Consider the following 17,575-nt stretch of genomic DNA (forward strand, 5'->3'; position numbering starts at 1 on the left):
AGGCAAACACTGTGCTATTACATTTCTACTCTTGAAAACTAAAACCATAAACCTTTTTTATTTTTTTTTCTTTTCAGTATTACTTCACTGTTCTTTTCGGGCATGAAGGTCAGAAGCCACTGGAGCTGCGCTGTGAAGAGGAGCAGGCCGGGAAAGAGTGGATGGAAGCCATTCACCAAGCCAGGTGGGGGTCATGTCTCGTTTTGGGTGGGGCTCGTCGTGGCTGCCAGTACTTTTGGAAGATTTTGTCATTGTAAGATGGTATCACCTTGGTCCCTTCCTGTTCATGTGTGAGGTGATTGTCTGCCCTTTTTATGGCTATGTGCGAGTTAAAGATAAACATAGCAGACATAAACACTAACAATTACTGGTAGTGGACACGGATTTCTTCCTTCATACTATGTACTTACGAAGGGCTTCTCAATTAGGGACTTTATTAAATGTATGACTACCCTTCCCAGCAGTCTGATATAGGGGATTTACACTTACTTCCTCTTCTGCATGTAAGGAAATCGAGGCCTGGAAGATTAGTTCACTTGCTTAACTTCATGCTACTCGACGTGGCAGAGCTAGATACCCACACAGTGGAGTCCACGTTTGCAGCATCTATCCCCCATCCTCCATCCCCCGCCCCCATGCAGTCTCATTATTGAATTGTAGTAACAAACTCAACCTGGGTCAAACAGAAAAATCTGGTTTATTTTCCCCTAAGTAATACCAAGACTGTAAAACTCTCCTCCTTGTCTACTAGACAGGAATGAGAAATCTGAAGGGAGGGGCGAGGCAGACAGGCTTTTTGCTTTCTCCCTTCAAGTCCAGTTCCTTTGCTCCTGTGTGTGCTTGCTACTTCTTGTCCATCTTCTCCTCAGCTATGGATGCTGTCTTGTCGCAGTTTCTATTGTTGTGATAACCACCATAACCCAAATGACTTGGGGAGGGAAGGGTTTATTTATTTCATCTTATAGCTCAAGTCCATCATCTGGGGAAGTCATGGCAGGAACTTAAGGCAGGAACATGGAGGCATGAGATGACGCAGAGTCCATGGAGGAGTGTTGCTTAATGCCTTGCTCTCCATGGCTTTCCTGCCCTGCTTTCTTATCATGCCCAGGACCAGCATAGAAGCAGCACTGCCCACAGTGACGTGGGCCCTCATATATCAGCCATCAATCAAGAAACTGCACTGCAGACTTGCCTACAGGTCAAGCTTATGGGGGGCATTTTCTCAACAGAGCTCTCCTCTTCTCCAATGACCTTACCTTGTGGCAAGTTGACATAAAACCAGCCAGCACAGGTGCCATCATTTTGCCTGCATGTTCAGTTCCTCTTCTCACCTTTCTGGTCATAGAACATTTTCTTTATGTGCATCTGAGAACACCCCTCTCCTGTGTGTTGTCTGTCTCTCTAACACTTCCCCTGAGACCCTGGGACAGCTCATCCCTCGTCAGTCCATACTCCAAATGACTGCTGCACCTGCATGGTACTGCATGCAGATACTCAGCAACTTAAGGAATTTTCTGCGTGGTTTCTACTTCCTGTGTGTACCTTAAGACTCAAGAGAAGGACCGGGGCATAGTCATTCATAAATGAAATGCATTCGCTAATTGTGCAACAGGTGATCAGGAACGACTTCCAGGTTGGTTAATAGAAAAAAGAAAGCACCAGTCCCCAGTGATTTCTCTCTTCTCTTTGAATCCTTGACACGGGCATTCTGAAAACCGCTTTGTCTTTGGAAGGACCACTTTGCACACCTACCTTTTATGTTATTTGCAGGAGCTCAGTCAGGTATCACCAGCCCCATTTGATGAATGAGAAAACAGAAATTCATGCAGATTTGGCAAGATCCAACACCAAATTGTTAATCTGCAGAACAACACGGGTCTGCCGGACCTCACAATGCTTAAGCAGGGCTCCATATTGTCCTTCCTTCTCTTCTTTCTCGGCTCAGTTTTTTTTTCTATTTCTTTTTCTCTTCAAAGCAGGAATAACACGAGGTCAGGGTTGAAAGCAAAAGGTATCAATTGCAGACTATCTCACTCTTTTTTATTTCTTTTCTAAGTAGTTCTCTGAGATGCAGTTGGCAACAAATGCTAGTTCCCCAGGGGGCAGCTCTGTGAAGTGGGGACAGGCACACTGCTCAGTGCTCTGGTGCCTGCTGCCTGAGTTCCTGAGTTGGGGCTGATTCAGAATGACTTAAGAAGGTCAGGTCGTCAAAGACAAAAGATGCATCAAGTTGGCAAAATAGAGCCCTGGGGCCATTTGCAGTCACAATCTTTGTAGCTATGTCTGTTCTTTTCTACCTGAGTGTTAAAAAGAAGTATGTAATTTAAAACATGTGTATTTGACCATACTTTATATCCCAGAAGAGCAGGAACTATTAATACCACGAATGGCTTTACAGTTGCCAGGAGAATATTTTGGTGAATTGGATGCAGTGTGAATTACTTTACAGATGCATGGATTTCAGAGGAGAGATGTTTTGTTTGTTTCACTATGGCATGGTAAGATTTTGTCATACGTGTGGGTGCAGTCAGTAATTGACTGTGTTTGAGATAACATGCAATCTAAGATGTGTGTGATTCTGTCAGGAGACGGACATGAGAAACCACTTATGTGGTTTAGGTGGCAGAATGGTAAATATCCTTTTCTCCTCTTAGATTTGAATATCTGCTTAGTGGTTGGTCTTTTGTTCCCTTGATGCTTTGATTTTGTTTCTTCTCTTGTACTTGTTTTACTTTGATTTAATGCCTGGGACTAAGTTCTTTGATAACTCCTTTGAATCGGACTGCTTTATACTTGTGTCCTTCTATTTGCCTTTCTGAATTAATTCTAAAATATTTATTATATAGAATAAACATTATTCTAAATCAAGGAATAATAACACGAACTCTCTGAAATATGCCTCAACTGACTTTATTTGCTGACAAACAATGCCAGAAATTTCATGAAGCTGCTTCAGACGAAGATCATTAGCCACTTTGTCTTGACAGCATACATGAAACGCAACTAATGGGTTGGGCTTGGCTGGCTAAACACTTCACTTTTAGGGGACAACCTGGTGACATTAATTTGGCATTGCTAACGACTTTCAATGAAAAACTTTAAAGCAGTCAATAGCCAAGTCTTTACTGATTCCTCTTTTCAAAAGTCAGAGCTTTTGGTTCTCAGTAACTATGTTAGCACAGGCTTGTTTTTTTCTGAGTTAGGAATCCCCCGAGAGACACTAAACAAGACTACTATTTCTCCATCTCCTGCTTTCTAGAATGGCTTCTCCATGAAGCCTAGAAGTGCTGTATCTGCACACCATGGAAGGCAGACTGTTCTGTTGGCTCTTGTATCAGAGAAGGCTCCTCACCACGATTTGCCTTTAGAGGATCTTTGGGTCATTTACTGGGATGTCCAATTGCATATTTCTCTCTCTATGTCTGATCCAGAAAATAATGTCATCAGAATTAACATTTTCAACTTGGAACTTTGACTCAGTCCAGGAATGTTGGTGTTAGAGTTTTGCATACAATTGCTCAATATGATAATTCTAGAACATTGATGCACTTAAAATTTCATTCCACCATGTTATGGCATGGGTATGTGGGAAGATGCTACCCAAACCCAGCCATCTTATTGTTTAAGTTGAAGCCAGAGCATTTTAATAACAATTAAGTCTATGGTTATTTTATAATTAACTTACCAATTGGGCATGGAACTTAATTAGGACCAATAACTGATATATTGTCTTCATTTTCTTAGCCATATATGTCAGACTTGATTGAAGTAGTTGAATAAAAGCATTTAGAAACACTGATCTAGTTAATTGTGGATGCTAAAGCCTACCTGGCTAACGTGACACCCATTTATTGTTTTATCTGCTGGGATATTGAGTAAGATGTCCTTGGTCTGGAAGAAGACATGATGCACTTTTTCTGAGATCCTTGTGTCCTGGCTTCAGCATAGGATCCACAGGATCTGGACTACAGCAATCAGGAACTGTGGGATAAGGGAGTCCCCAGAGGTGAGTGAGAATCTACCAGAGGGCTTTGTGGCAATCTGGATGTGGACAATATTAGGCCAAGATGGCTTCTAATAGACTTTTTGCCCTCTCCCTTAGACGTTATTACCCACTAGAAAAAGAAATGATGTGTTAGTACAAGTTGTGAAGCCGATGTTCATTTGTGGCCAGGAAGGGGAATTGCAACGGTGAGGTATATCACAAGGAGGGTAAATCTGGAGGTTACAGAACGTGTCCTGTAACCTTCTGCCCTGTGTCGTGTAAGAATGAGAGAATGAATAGGCAGGAACAACTAGAGGAGTAAGGCTTGAGAAGAGATCTAGGTTTAGGTTGAGGTCAGGAGACAGTTGGTGAAACTTGGAGATGTTGGGACTGTCACGTTTTGCTGTTGCACCCGTCTGTGACTTAGATGTTTGGTGTTGGAGACCATCCCACTGCCTTTGGCTTGTTTTTCAATTTCTTCAGATGCAGCTTGGCTCAAATCCACACGCCGGTTCTCTTTCTTCCTCTCCATGTGTGTCTCATGCCAGGATTTCAGGTTTGCCTTGAGGAGAGAGTATTGACTGGGGGAAGGAATTGGCAGACTCACCCATTCCAGGAAGTTAGCAAAGGGAGCATGGAGCCTTGATCTGACCCTTTCTTTGACCTTGTCTTTCCTAGCGTGATAAGTAGAAAGTCTTTCAATTAAACCTTAACCTTATTTTCAGAGGAGAAAGAGAGCTTTAATCCACTCTTGAGTTTGTTCTTTGTGTCCTTTTGGTGACACGTGTCTTCATATTTGCTCCTCTTTGGCATCTACCCCAAGACTGGCCCCACGTGACCAAAGCCACCCTTTTTCTGCTTGCTCTATTGGGCCATGCTCTTCTTTTGATTTATGTGGTGCTGTCTCCATGGCAGCAGGCTTAGATGAGAAGGCTTTGTGAAGGTCACGAATCTGGTTCATGGCAGGACTAGATTTAAGAACAGGTCAGAGCAATTCCAACACTTAACCAGCAGGATACATTGCCTCAGTTATATGTAGAAATTCACAAGTGTGCATTTTTTTAAATGTTGAACTCTCTATATACCATCTCCCGGGTGCTCAGTGCTATCATGAATTTGACTGGTAGATTGTTACACATCTCTGCTGCTGTTTATGTCTGGGCAGTTTTCCCAGGTAGAGATATGAATGCTGATTGCCGAGCCCCTCACCCACCTTCTTCCAAGTTTTCCCTGATCTCTATCCTCTGTTTGGTTACCAAAGTGTTCATTCTAAGAACATCTCATCAGGTGAAAAGGCCTCAATATTTTCTACTGACTTAAGTTATTTTATTCAATTAACTTATTATCAAAAGTTTAAAAGAATAAAAATTTTAATATGCAAGAAAGGAAGGGTTCATACCATAGTTATTGTGTTGCTTGAAGGAAAGAAAATGTGTATTATTTTAACTGATACCCATTGCTTCTTGATCAAATGCTCTGAGTTCTGAAGTGCACTGAGCCAGATAGCACAATGCTCCTTCAAGCTGAAAATTTGAAACCTTGTAGGCCACATTCCCTCTGTCTTAGGTTCCAGGTAAAACAGGGCTGGAGTTTTAAAGTGCTGGCTGGTCCCTTGCAGTATGGCCTATAGAAATTTGTCTCTCAAAATGGAGATCTCAGTGACCTGCACCATCTTCCCTGGCCCCTGCCTAGTCCTTCCCGGAAGGACTGACTGACACTTCCCTTGTCTGAGCCTCTGGTGCAACCTCCTGTCTCTCTCAAAGCCACTAAGACATCATTGCTTCGACTTGCTTATATGTCTGTTTCTTTCTGTTGGTCTGAATTTCTTTAAAGCAAACCATGCTCTGTTCCTCTCTTGTTCCCTGCTCCTGGCATTGTGCCCAATTGCTTTTCAGAAACACGTGTACCAATTTAATCTCCCTCACCAAGGAGAAAGCTGAAATTATTTTATTTTTTTATTATATTGATGTGTAAAAATGGTATCTTAGTGTAATGAGCATTTCCTCGAACATTTGTAGGATTGATTATTTTTTTGCTACCATTAATCTTTATCTGTGTTTTCTGTAGGAATTGTCATTTCGTGTCCTTTTCTCATTTTTTTCTCTTAATGTCTCTCCATGTTCTATCTGATTTTATGCATTCTTTGCATGATGAATTTGTTATCTGATGGTTATATTCATTGTTAATCAGCTGCACCATTTTTCTGTCTCATAGTTGTTATATCTGTGAATTTTTTTGCAAAGCTTTTGAATTACAATCCAATAAAAATATATTACCTCAGAGGGAAATGAATTCAGAACATTATTTTTAATTTAATTGGCTTGTATTTCATATAGTACAAAATCTTTTATCTGAAGTTACACAATTAAGAATAGTCACAAGGCTGCACAGTCTTTACACTAATTCAGAACAGTTTCAACATATAAAAATAAACCGCGTTTTACCTTCTACCCTTACCGCTAGCCAACCAGTAATGGGCTTTACTAATTGATTTTTACAGATCCAACATATAAAAAACAGTTAGTCGTTTACCCTCTACTCTTACCCCTAGCCAACCGTTAGTAATGGGCTTTATTAATGGATTTTTTTTCAATCTGAACATTTCATCAAGAAGTAACCATTCAAGCCTGGCTTCTGACTTCCTTTCTCAGCATGATGCTTGCAAGCCCACCCATGCTGTACTAGTCTAGCAGCCCTTCAGATACTTTATTCTTTTTATATCTGGATTGTCCATTCTGTTGTTGTATTACACTTTGCTTATGCATCAGTTGATGGATGTGCGAGTTGTTTATACTCTTTTCCATTGTGAATAATGCTGCTATGAATATCTCTCTCCAAGATACATCTTTAGTTCTCTTGGACATATACCTACATGAAGCCTACACCATATGTTAACTGTGACCAACATTTTGAGGAACTACCAAAGTATCCTCCATAGGGACTGTGCCACTTCTCACCAGAAGTAGACGAAGGTTTGAGTTCTCCAAATCCTCGCAATACTCGTTTCTGTCATTTTGTTTTCTGAGTGCGTCTAGGAGAAGCTAAGCTACACATTCCGTTCACTTTAGAGGCATGCCCTAAAACTTTTTCATCTCAGGGTAGTTCACGTGAGCGCCATTGTCTTTCTGCCGTGTTTCCTTGATCACTGCTCTGTCTGTTTTTATGTTGAATTGTGCTTTAGAAAGGCTTCCTGATAAAACCTTCACTCAGCTCAAGATGAGATATTTACACAATGTGCTGGGACTGCACCCTGGATTAGAAGAGGAGGGTTCATCTTTACAGTTATTCCTCTTGTTATCTTCTTAACATCTGACTGGAAAGAGGATAACTGAGGAGCAAGGATGCGGTCAGAGACATACTGGTGGGGTAATGGTGCCAGGGTCTCAAGCTAAGGTGGTGCCTGAGAAGTTCTGATGCAGTGGAGATAGTGATGTGAGAGCCCTGAGAGCCAGAGACTACAGAGGGTAGGCTAGTGACGGTGAGTGACCGTGAGGAAAGGGGAGGAGTGTGAGACAAATCTCCAGACAGTTAAGCTTCAAGGAAAGAAGGTGTATTTTGGCTCACTGTCTCAAATATTTTAGCTGATGATCCCTTGCCCCTGCTTCCTTGGGGTCCATGGTGAGGCAGCAAGGCACTGTGGGTGGGTGTGTAATGGGGCAAAATGGCTCACCTCATGGACAAGAGGGAAAAACAAATGGGGAGAAGACCAGAGTCCCACAGTCCCCATCAAAAGTCCGTTCCCAATGATGTATTGAGGGTTCCCACCATCTCACAGGAACAGCACTCTGGGGACCAGCCTTCTGTACAGGAGCCTTTAGGGGACAGTCAAGATCCACTCTGTAGCAGAGGTCTGACCTTGCCCCCAGAATCAAGAGTTGCAGCCCTGCAGCTTCTGGGCCTGGATTCTTCCTGTTCCTGAAGACATCAAGACCCCTTGGGGTTAGCAATAAGTAGTGATGACCCTGAACAACCTTCCTGAGAAACCTGAGCATTCCCCTGGAGTTTGGAGTTGGAATTTTTCTTCAGGGACTTTGCCTAAAACTTCTCATTTTAGGTTTTGCAACAGTTCACTTCATACACACGCCTAGAATTAAAACGAGTAGGATGAGCACCTCACCAACTAGTAACATCTAACGAAGATAACAAACAGTCTGCCCTTCATAAAAATGAAGACTGTAATTCCATGCCGCGTCCCTTCTCTGGATCGTCCAGACTTCTTTTGAATGTTTCTTTTCCTCCTGTATGGAGTAGTGGTGGTTTGGTTTGGATTATAAATATAACACATCAATACTTTCTCCTAAGCATGGCATATGTTGGTACTCCACAGATAGTTTCTGGTTTTGCATTTACTATGCTGGCTTATGCAACTGTGCCTTATTTCCCTGGGCAGTGTGAAATCGCCTTCTCCTCCTTTCAGCCCTCTCTTTACTTCTTGTTCCTTTAGGTAGGGATTGAATTGAAAAGGGAAAAAAATGAAATAACACATCTGGCATTTTTTAAAAGCTTGGACAGTATCTTGGAAATGGGGAATTTAATCAAGTAAAGTATAGGTTGAAAATACTTTAAGAGAGAAACACCAATAAACACTCAGGAAATCTTGGAGAAGCCAGGCACGGAAAGTTGGTCTGGCTGGGAATGACGTCGATTTTCTAGTGGGGTTCACATAGAAGGTTTGTGAGATACAGTTGCAGGGTTACCCCAGTAAGAGTAGAGAAGACCAACGCAGAGCCCCAGAGGCACAAGTGTCATGAATTAGGATGTATGTATATATATATATATATATATATATATATATATATATATATATATATATATATATCAGATATATGTATGTAGAATTCACAACCTTTTCACATCGTGGGGACTCTTCTGTATCTGAGCGAAGGCTCGCACAAGAAGCTTGGCTAGTGGGGAACATTCTCCCTGCATCATTGCGATGTAGCTCCAGTTGTCCTCACCTCTGCCAGCACGAGCCACTCCCTACTGCTATCTTCCCCATAACAGCAGCCAAGACGATCTTGTTAAGAAGACTAATACTGACACATTTTAATACCCAAGCTCAGATCTCACACGAGGAGGAAACCTGAGATTCTAGATCATTAGCTTGCATATTTTACTATTCCATCCCCTCTTCCAGCCCTCTTGCACCTGCCTCCTGGAGACCAGTGTCATATGCTCAGCCAGGCCAGGCCCCCACCAGCCCATCACCAGGCTTCTGCACTTGGGCTTCCCTTTGCCTGGTGTGCTCTTCCACCAGTGAGGACTCTTTCCTTCAAGCTATTCTGCTAGGACCAGCTTCCTGTTGAGAATGTCCTAGGTCTTGTTTGGAACTGTAATTCCTCTCCTGGTGAGAACACCCTATGCCTGGGTTGGGACTGTAATCCCTCTCTTTGTGAGAACACCCATTGCCTGGGTTGGGACTGTAATCCCTCTCTTCCTGTTTCTGATCTGCCTTCTTCCTGTTCACCTCTTCAGTAGATTTTCTTTTCAATTATATCTTTTTCTTTTTATTGCTGTTCAATCTCCATGAGGACACAGACTCTCCATCTTGTATATTCCTGTGCCTCGGGCTTCCATCTGTCTCTGAACACTCAATGATATGTTTTAGTCAGAACATCACAGAAACATGCAAAGGAACATTTACTCCACACACTAGTGTTACTACTTCTATTATTTTCATACTACTAGTATCTAATGCACAGAGCACATGACTAACATTAGAATTCCTCACCTCACTCAGTATTGTAGAGGTGTTGATACGCTTACAATAGTAATTCAGGAGCTGAGGAAACGCCACTCATAATATCTCCATCCAGAGACAGCAACTCTAGATGCTTTGACCTGTCCTTTACTTGGCAGTTTATTTCTCTCTCTCCTTCCCCTCCCCTCCATCTTAGTTATATCTACCTAACTATATACCCTGCAAATCATTTGCTCTCTCTACATATGAATGCACGAGACATATTAGATACATGTTACATACATACTATTCGTCTTGATATCTTTGTTCCTTTTCATGGATCAGTAGGCCTTTGGTAGACTCATTATTTTATACCTACTTTTGGCAGTACTTGGGGTAGAACCCAGGCTATCATGTGTGCGAAACATGCACTCTATCACTGAGTTACAGTCCTGGTCCTCTTTAATAGCAACTTTTGAAAACATGATTTTTAAATACCTTGCAATAATTCCTGATATCCTGTGCTTGTTTAGCTCTTCTCTTACAAATGTGTATAGTAGGTTGTCTCAGTGTCTTCGGCTTTAATGAATGAGCATCTTGTTTCTTTGCACATCTTGGCAAAAAATGTGATTATATTTTTGACTTGCGTTACAGAAAGGAGAACACTAATACAAAAGATACAATCTTTCACACCTGCTTTGGTGTGTTTGTGATATTGTCTTCTGGAATGGCTTGCTCTGGAGCGCCATGTGACATTACCCAATCCACTCTAGTGTTCATGCTAAGTGTTAATGTTTTCTAAAGGTCTTAACCAGTTTTTGATTAAGTAGTTTATCTGTTTCATACACTTATTAGCTTATAATATTCTATGAAGCCCCTTTGTCTAATTTTACCCAATATTGTTCACTTGGTATAACTATGAAACATTTAAATCAATTTACTGCTTAAGTTTCATCTTTTGCTCCCTCTGTATCTGATGCTTGTATCTTGTAGCTCTTAAATCAGTTGACTTTGTTCTGAAATACTACAATTAAATCTCTGTTGATTTATCAGCTCAACACAGTTGGTATTGATCTCCACAAGGAAGGCTTTCTGGACATGGACATTTCATGTGCTATCATTGTGTTTTCTCTCTTTGGATGCTGAGCTTTTATTGCATCTATGATTATTTATTATCACTTTATAAAGTTTGACATATTTATTTTCTGTTCTCTAAATTCAGTTAGGCCTTTGAATGTTGCCCTGGTGGAATCTGAACATCAAAAGCCGATGGGAAGGGTGTGATGGCACAGATAATGTAAGATCTGCCCTTGGGCAGGCCAGGGGGTGATGCTTGCAGAATTCCCTGAAGCTCTGGAAGGGAGGAGCTCAAAGGCACCTGAGGAGGAGAAAATAGGCAAGACCCTGACTTGACCCATGCTGCTTCATGTGTTGAAGCAGCAACCGTATCCCATTACCATGTACCACTCACTCTCTTCACTCATTTGTAAGAAAAAGCGATCAGGGCATTTGCCCCGTGGACACAGCCGTATTATATACCAAAATAGTAAAGTTGGTATTTGGTCCTGCAGTCCATGAATGATTAGACAGAACTGAATGTTTGCTCCTGGAGTCTCATTTCCTGCAGACAGCCTGTTGTATTATTCTTGATCTCTGCCTGCTCAGATTTATCAGCTAGGTCTGACTTACATTAATTGATGTTAATTCATTCAAGAATGTAGGCTTGTACATTCATTGACTTGTAGAAGTTAGCAGTTATGCTGGGTTTCCAAGTCTTCTTTATCTATCCAATTGCTTCATTGCCATGGCAGCCTGCTTGCTTTGTGGCTCTTAATCTGAAGACCGTGGGTCTTGGCTGCCGGAATGACCCTTGCTTCTCACGGCAGCTTCTGTTTGTTCATTTGGGGCTTTATTTGCTATCTGCTGCTGTTTAACAGTTCCCTCCGCAATGATTGCTGCAATAAGGAACTCATTATACATCACAGATCCTGCAGGCCAGGTGTCTTACCACGGATTAGCTCGGTGGCCTCTGCTTAGCAGCTTCCCACAAGCTGCTGAAAAAGTCTGCAGTCTCCTCTGAACACACGGGTTAGGGAGGGTCTTCTGCTAAGTCGTATAAATGCTGACTGAATCCCCTTCCTTATACATTGTTGAGGGGAGCCTCTAGACAACTGTTGGTGAGAGAGCCCCCTCAGTTTCTATTCAACATGAGCCTCTAGATAGAGCAGTTCACAGCTAGGCAGCCACATTACCTCTGAGCAAACCAGCAAGAGACAGCAACAAACGCAGCAATGTAGGAAGAGAAGGCAGGTGAGATGGAAACCAGATGTCACCTCGGAAGTACCATCTTTGGTACACTTCATAATAAATGTGTTGTTTCCAGCCCCCAAGTTTGAAGTAAGCTGCTCACAATAGGGAAGTTGTCCTGCAGAGTTCACTGCCAGGAACTCACACTTTTCCTTGTGTGGCTTCTCCTTATGTCTACAGTGGATGTCAGGACTGACCTAAGCTCTGTTCTCTCTCAGTTCAGGCTTCCTGGTGGAGGTGACCAGCTTTTCTACAGAGAGCGGAACACGGGCTGGGTGGTGATCTGGGGATGTGGATGAGGAGCCTGACTTGCCAACATTCCACAGGCTCTCTTCCTGATCCCACGCTAGCGTCTGTTCTTTGCATCACTTGGTTCTGTGTTTAGTGTTTCTTCTGGGCCAACCCTGGTGACAACCATCTCATGTTCTTGTGGAGGACTCTACACTTTTGATTTCTTCTCCTCCAGTTTCTCTACAAAATGAATTCTGCTCAGCCTTTTTTTTTCCCCACTGAAGTTCACAAAATACTTGGTCTATTAACAGTATGTTTTTCAATATTGTTATAGTTTCGATTGCTAAGAACATACAGTTCTATTTTTTTCTAAGGTCTATTGGAACCTTGAAAAAGAAGGATGGCCAGTGTCAGCTGAGGACTCCACAGGAGCTCAGCCCACAGCTTGGCCTGGACTTTACCTTTCCTTCTTCTTCTTCTTCTTCTTCTTCTTCTTCTTCTTCTTCTTCTTCTTCTTCTTCTTCTTCTTATTATTATTATTATTATTATTATTATTATTATTATCTTGGTTTTTTTTCAAGACAGGGTTTCTCTGTGTAGCTTTGGTGCCAGTCCTGGAACTAGCTCTTGTAGACCAGGCTGACCTCGAACTCACAGAGATCTGCCTGCCTCTGCTTCCCGAGTGCTGGGATTAAAGGTGTGTGCCACCACCGCACTGGCTCCTTTGTACCTGCTCTTGTGGGAGTCATTGCCTCTGGCCTGCTCTAGTAGAGATTGCTTGTTCAGGCCTGCTCTGGGGGAGTTGCTGGCTTGGTCTTTTTTTTTTTTTTTAATCAAATAAAATACTACTCTGCTACCTAATGTTGATAAAATACATTTGTAAACACACATATTTCAGGTAAAATTGACAGGAAAGAACAGAATTTTTATGGCTCTGTTTATGTTCTTTTGCTACTTCCTCCTTTTAGAGCAGGGGTTCTCAACCCTTCTAAAGTTGTGACCCTTTAATACAGCTCCTTGTGTTGTGGTGACCCCCAAACCATACAATTATCTTCATTGCTACTTCAAAATTGTTGTTTTGCTGCTGTTATGAATTGTAATGTAAGTAGCTGATATGGAGGATATCTGATATGTGATACCCCCCCCACCCAGAGGGTGCCTACCCACAGGTTGAGAACCTGTGCCTTAGAGAAGGAAGCCTGATGAAACTCTACCCTCTTCTGTCTTCCTTCTACTCTTACCTAGTCCTTCTTTCCAAGCTCAAGGGGCCGTTTCTTAGAGCAGGTAGCTTGAGACTGCTGCTAACTCCAAGATCCTCAGCAACTCTGGCACGTGTGACCCCAGTGCTAAGAGGGACCCATGACTCAGCCACAATGGGACTTAAGCATGGCCCCATGACTTCTGAGTTCTTAGAAGTACGGTGCCTCTTGAAAGCAGTTAGAAAGAGAGTTTACTAGAGGGAAACTACATGTATTTCTGAACTGTAGGGTATAATTCTACTCAAATGTCCTAAAAGCCTGCAGGTCCCAGGTACCACCGCCTTCCTGTCTCAGACATTCTGCTTGTTATGTGTTTGCTTTTTTGGAACACTTGCCTATGCTTCTCTTCCTCAGCAGACTTCCTGTGACTGCTTTGGGATGAGGTGGTTAAAAAAGGCTGCCCCACAATGGCCCATATCCTCTCACTTATTGTACACAGAGTAGGACTCCATGGAGAAAGCTTCTACTCGTGATAGCTTGCATCAGGCAGCTCGTCTTCTGGTTCTTCACCATGATCTTGAGGGAGGTTCTGTGGTACAAACATGGCTTCGGTGACTCAAAGTCCCAAAGAGAAGGCAAACAGCCTGGAGACTTGCCAGAAGTCTCCAAGGGTAGTTTCTCCCCTGAGAGACCAGTTTGGCTTGTGGTCAATAACACAGACTTAAACCAGACAGACTTTGCTTTGATCCTAATCCTGGGGCCAATATGTATTCTGAGAACCAATTCTCCCCACACTGCTTGCAGCCATAAGCCCCACCTCTTGTATTACAGGGAGGCTGCAATGAAAAAAATGTGTGATCCATCCCATACATCCAACAAATGGTGTCCACTATTGGCCACTATTAATTACAACTCTTAACATGCCATTCAGAAAAGGTTCATGAAGAGAGGAACACGCACCTTACCATCCTAAGCAAACAGTGCAGGGGATCTGACGCAAACTTCTAGGCAGCTTGATGTTGCATCGTATTCCACGTGCCTTGGCATTGTATCATAGTCCAGGCCTGTCTATATCGTATTATTGGTAAAAATCAAGAACAAGTTTTCTCTCTGCTGTGCTTAGCTGAAGAAATGGACGTAAGTAACACTGCCCAAAGAGTTTAACTTTCTCTGTCACCTGTGTAACTTCTGGTCATTTTCAGAGCAGGGTAGTGGGTAGTTTGAACCCCATAGAGACCCCCACAGAACTGGCAACCTCTTGCTGAACAGACCTTGTTCTTGGGGTTGCCTTACTCTTGTTGGGAGGAGGTCAGTTGTACTGGTGAATGTTCTACCCTGTGCAACACTTTGAATACTATCCTTGAAGACCAGTGGCATCAATTCAAAACAATTCATTGACTTCCTTAAAAAAGACATATGTTTTCATATTAAAATATTTCAAAAAAAATTTTTTTGCATTTTTTTCTCATAGTCGTGTTAAAACTGTGGGTGATAGTCAACATTAAATTGAGTCTTAGTTGGAGAATATGTAAAATGATCCGAAATTCTATATTATCAAAATGCCAACTGTATGGTTTAGGTTAATGTGTAAGGTAGAACTAGCCAAACAACGTGCATGGGACTCTTTATAAACGTGTGAGCCCTGTGCCATGTGAAACTGGGGTAGAGCAACACTCCAGTGACTAACTGTGCAATTTTCTCCTAAGTTACGCGGACATTTTGATTGAAAGGGAAGTGTTAATGCAGAAGTACATTCATCTGGTTCAGATTGTGGAGACAGAAAAAATTGCTGCTAACCAACTCCGACACCAGCTTGAAGATCAAGACACCGAAATTGAAAGGCTTAAATCAGAGGTATTTCCCAGCTGAAGCTTCTGTCGCACTGTTTCTTGTCTTCTGTCACTTCCTCATGATTATTTGTCTAATATTCAGGAGAAAAATTTAATCTCATGCTGAGTTCCTCTGCTACCAACAGATATATGGCTGGGCTGCTGATCTAGACCTGAATCTATTGTCTGCTTTTAGGTAAATGTGAATTTACCACCATGATAAACGTGCTACCTTCTGTTGTTATTTATGCCCCTAATGTCCTTAGTTAGCTAAGAAGCATACACACGCGCACACACACACACACACACACACACACACCACACACCCTAGTCATCAGATAGACTCTTGGAGTAACTTCTGTGAGTCTGCCACGGGATAACTTAAACTTCATAATGATAACTAAGGAAGGACCAGATAGGAATTCTGAAATACTTCATTTCTAGCTTTCCCATGCAGAATTCTGAAAAGCACATTTGGGATAAACAAGAAGGCATTGATTGACTATGGGGCATTTCTGTGTTTCCCTTGGCCCCTATTCTAGTGACGCTCAGGATAGTGTTACTGTTACGGGATGGAGGAGGTGGTCTTTGAGTCCATAGCCATGGTGCTGGCTATGGTATTGTACTTGCATTTTCCTTCTGACCCTAGGTCTCAGTCTATGCAGAGACCTTCTAGGCTGTCTTGTGTGTGCTCACAGAAAGTGAGCAGTAGCTGAAGAATGAAGGAGGAATCTAGATACTAGAGCGTTTCTGTCTTTAGAGAGCATAGGCCTTCATGCCCTCTACCCTTCAGTCAGGGTTGTAGAAGGAATGGTGGGCTGCATCCCGCCACCTGGCTAGCTTTACACCTGAAATAATTACATGGAAACTGTATTTTTTTTAAACACTGCCTGGCCCATTAGTTTCAGCCTCTTATTGGCTAATTCTCACATCTTGCTTTAACCCATATTTAGTAATCTCTGTAGCACCACGTGCGGTGGCTTACCAGGAGAGATCTTAACCTGCATCTGTCTTGGAGAGGAGAGACATGGCGACTGCCTGAGGCGTCTGCCTGACTCTGCTTTCTTTCTCCCACAATTCTGTTCTGTCTACTCGGCCTACCTAATTTTCTGTCCTATTAAAGGGCCAAGGCAGTTTCTTTATTAACCAATGAAAGTAACACATAGACAGATGACCCTCCTCCATCACAGGGTCTTGAGGAGACATCGGCCTGGTCTGTCAGGCCTAAGCTCTGGACTCGTATTTCTCCTAAGGCAGACGTCAAGTCACACTCTGTGGAGCACTTCCTGTCAACACCTGAAACCCCAGGCTTAGAGTCAGACTCATGTTTCCTGTACTGGAGCAGCAGCCAAGGAGAGGGCATGAGCAGTGAGGGTTCCTGCCGTCTTTGTGGCTAGTGCTTCTGTAGCATGGTTGTATACCACCATTCCCCGGATCCTGAACTGCACCTGTTCTGTCCTACAGATTGTTGCTCTTAATAAAACCAAGGAGCGGATGCGCCCTTACCACAGCCATCAAGAGGATGAGGATCCTGACATCAAGAAGATTAAAAAGGTAAGAGGTGGGGGTGGGGCTTCAGAGAGCATGGTGACCAGTTGTCTACTATGATGGTGACTTTGTTATAGTGTCCCTGAGCTGCGAACAGCCTTGGTGTTTCTGCTAATGCCTCCCAGACTGTCCCTTCATTGGAATCGACACTGGTCTGGAAAAATTCAGCCTGGGATTTCTTTCCAGTCCTAGAACTTCCCTTTCGGGTGCTGGGAAGAAGGCCGCAAACACACATTTACACAGCAGTGTCCTCTATTGGGATAATGCAGTGCTGTTGAAACTCCTGATTTTGTCGCATTCATAGTTGGGAAGAAATTATAATTCTATATTAAATAATTATTCCCTGCTAGCTATAAAAAAAACTTTAACCAAATATTTCTCAGAATTTGGAACAGATTCTCTGGGTTGAGTTGAACATTTTTAAGAAATAAACAAGTAAAATAAAGCTATTGTTTTCCTAGCATTTGAATTGTTTATTTGAACCTGGTTTGTGGTACTGTATTTCAAGACTAATGCTATGCTTTTCTTTTAATAGCATGCAGTCGCATGTAAACAAGGATATTAATAATATCCAATTTTCATCCATACAGGAGGGGCTGATCTGTTAGTAAGTAAGTGGGGCAGCTATTGTTTATCAGGCAACATCTGCCAAAGTGAAGACAAAGAGTTTACTTAACACAAATTTTAATTGAGTTGAGTTTTCTAAGCCTATTTCTATTAAATAAGAGAATAATAAAAAGAAAAATGTACAGTTTTGAACCTTTGTGATTCTCCAAAGAAGCAATTTTAAACCACC

The 17,575-nt window shown here is 42.3% G+C and overlaps 1 protein-coding gene across 5 annotated transcripts in view; it reads left to right on the top strand.

Moving 5' to 3' along the window:
* Positions 1-17,575, top strand: part of Rasgrf2 (Ras protein specific guanine nucleotide releasing factor 2) — a 214,846-nt gene that overhangs the window by 53,656 nt on the left and 143,615 nt on the right. For 3 of the 5 annotated variants that reach the window (XM_038323695.1, XM_038323697.1, XM_038323698.1), the window contains exons 2-4: positions 78-184; positions 15,109-15,256; positions 16,696-16,785. In XM_038323695.1, the coding sequence (XP_038179623.1) occupies positions 78-184; positions 15,109-15,256; positions 16,696-16,785 (345 nt within the window). Of the gene's footprint in view, positions 1-77; positions 185-3,892; positions 4,007-15,108; positions 15,257-16,695; positions 16,786-17,575 lie in introns of those variants that run through there. The other 2 variants (XM_038323699.1, XM_038323700.1) reach the window with 2 other exon arrangements.

This window comes from Arvicola amphibius, chromosome 3, assembly GCF_903992535.2.
Source record: "Arvicola amphibius chromosome 3, mArvAmp1.2, whole genome shotgun sequence".
Classification (NCBI taxonomy): Eukaryota; Metazoa; Chordata; class Mammalia; order Rodentia; family Cricetidae; genus Arvicola; species Arvicola amphibius.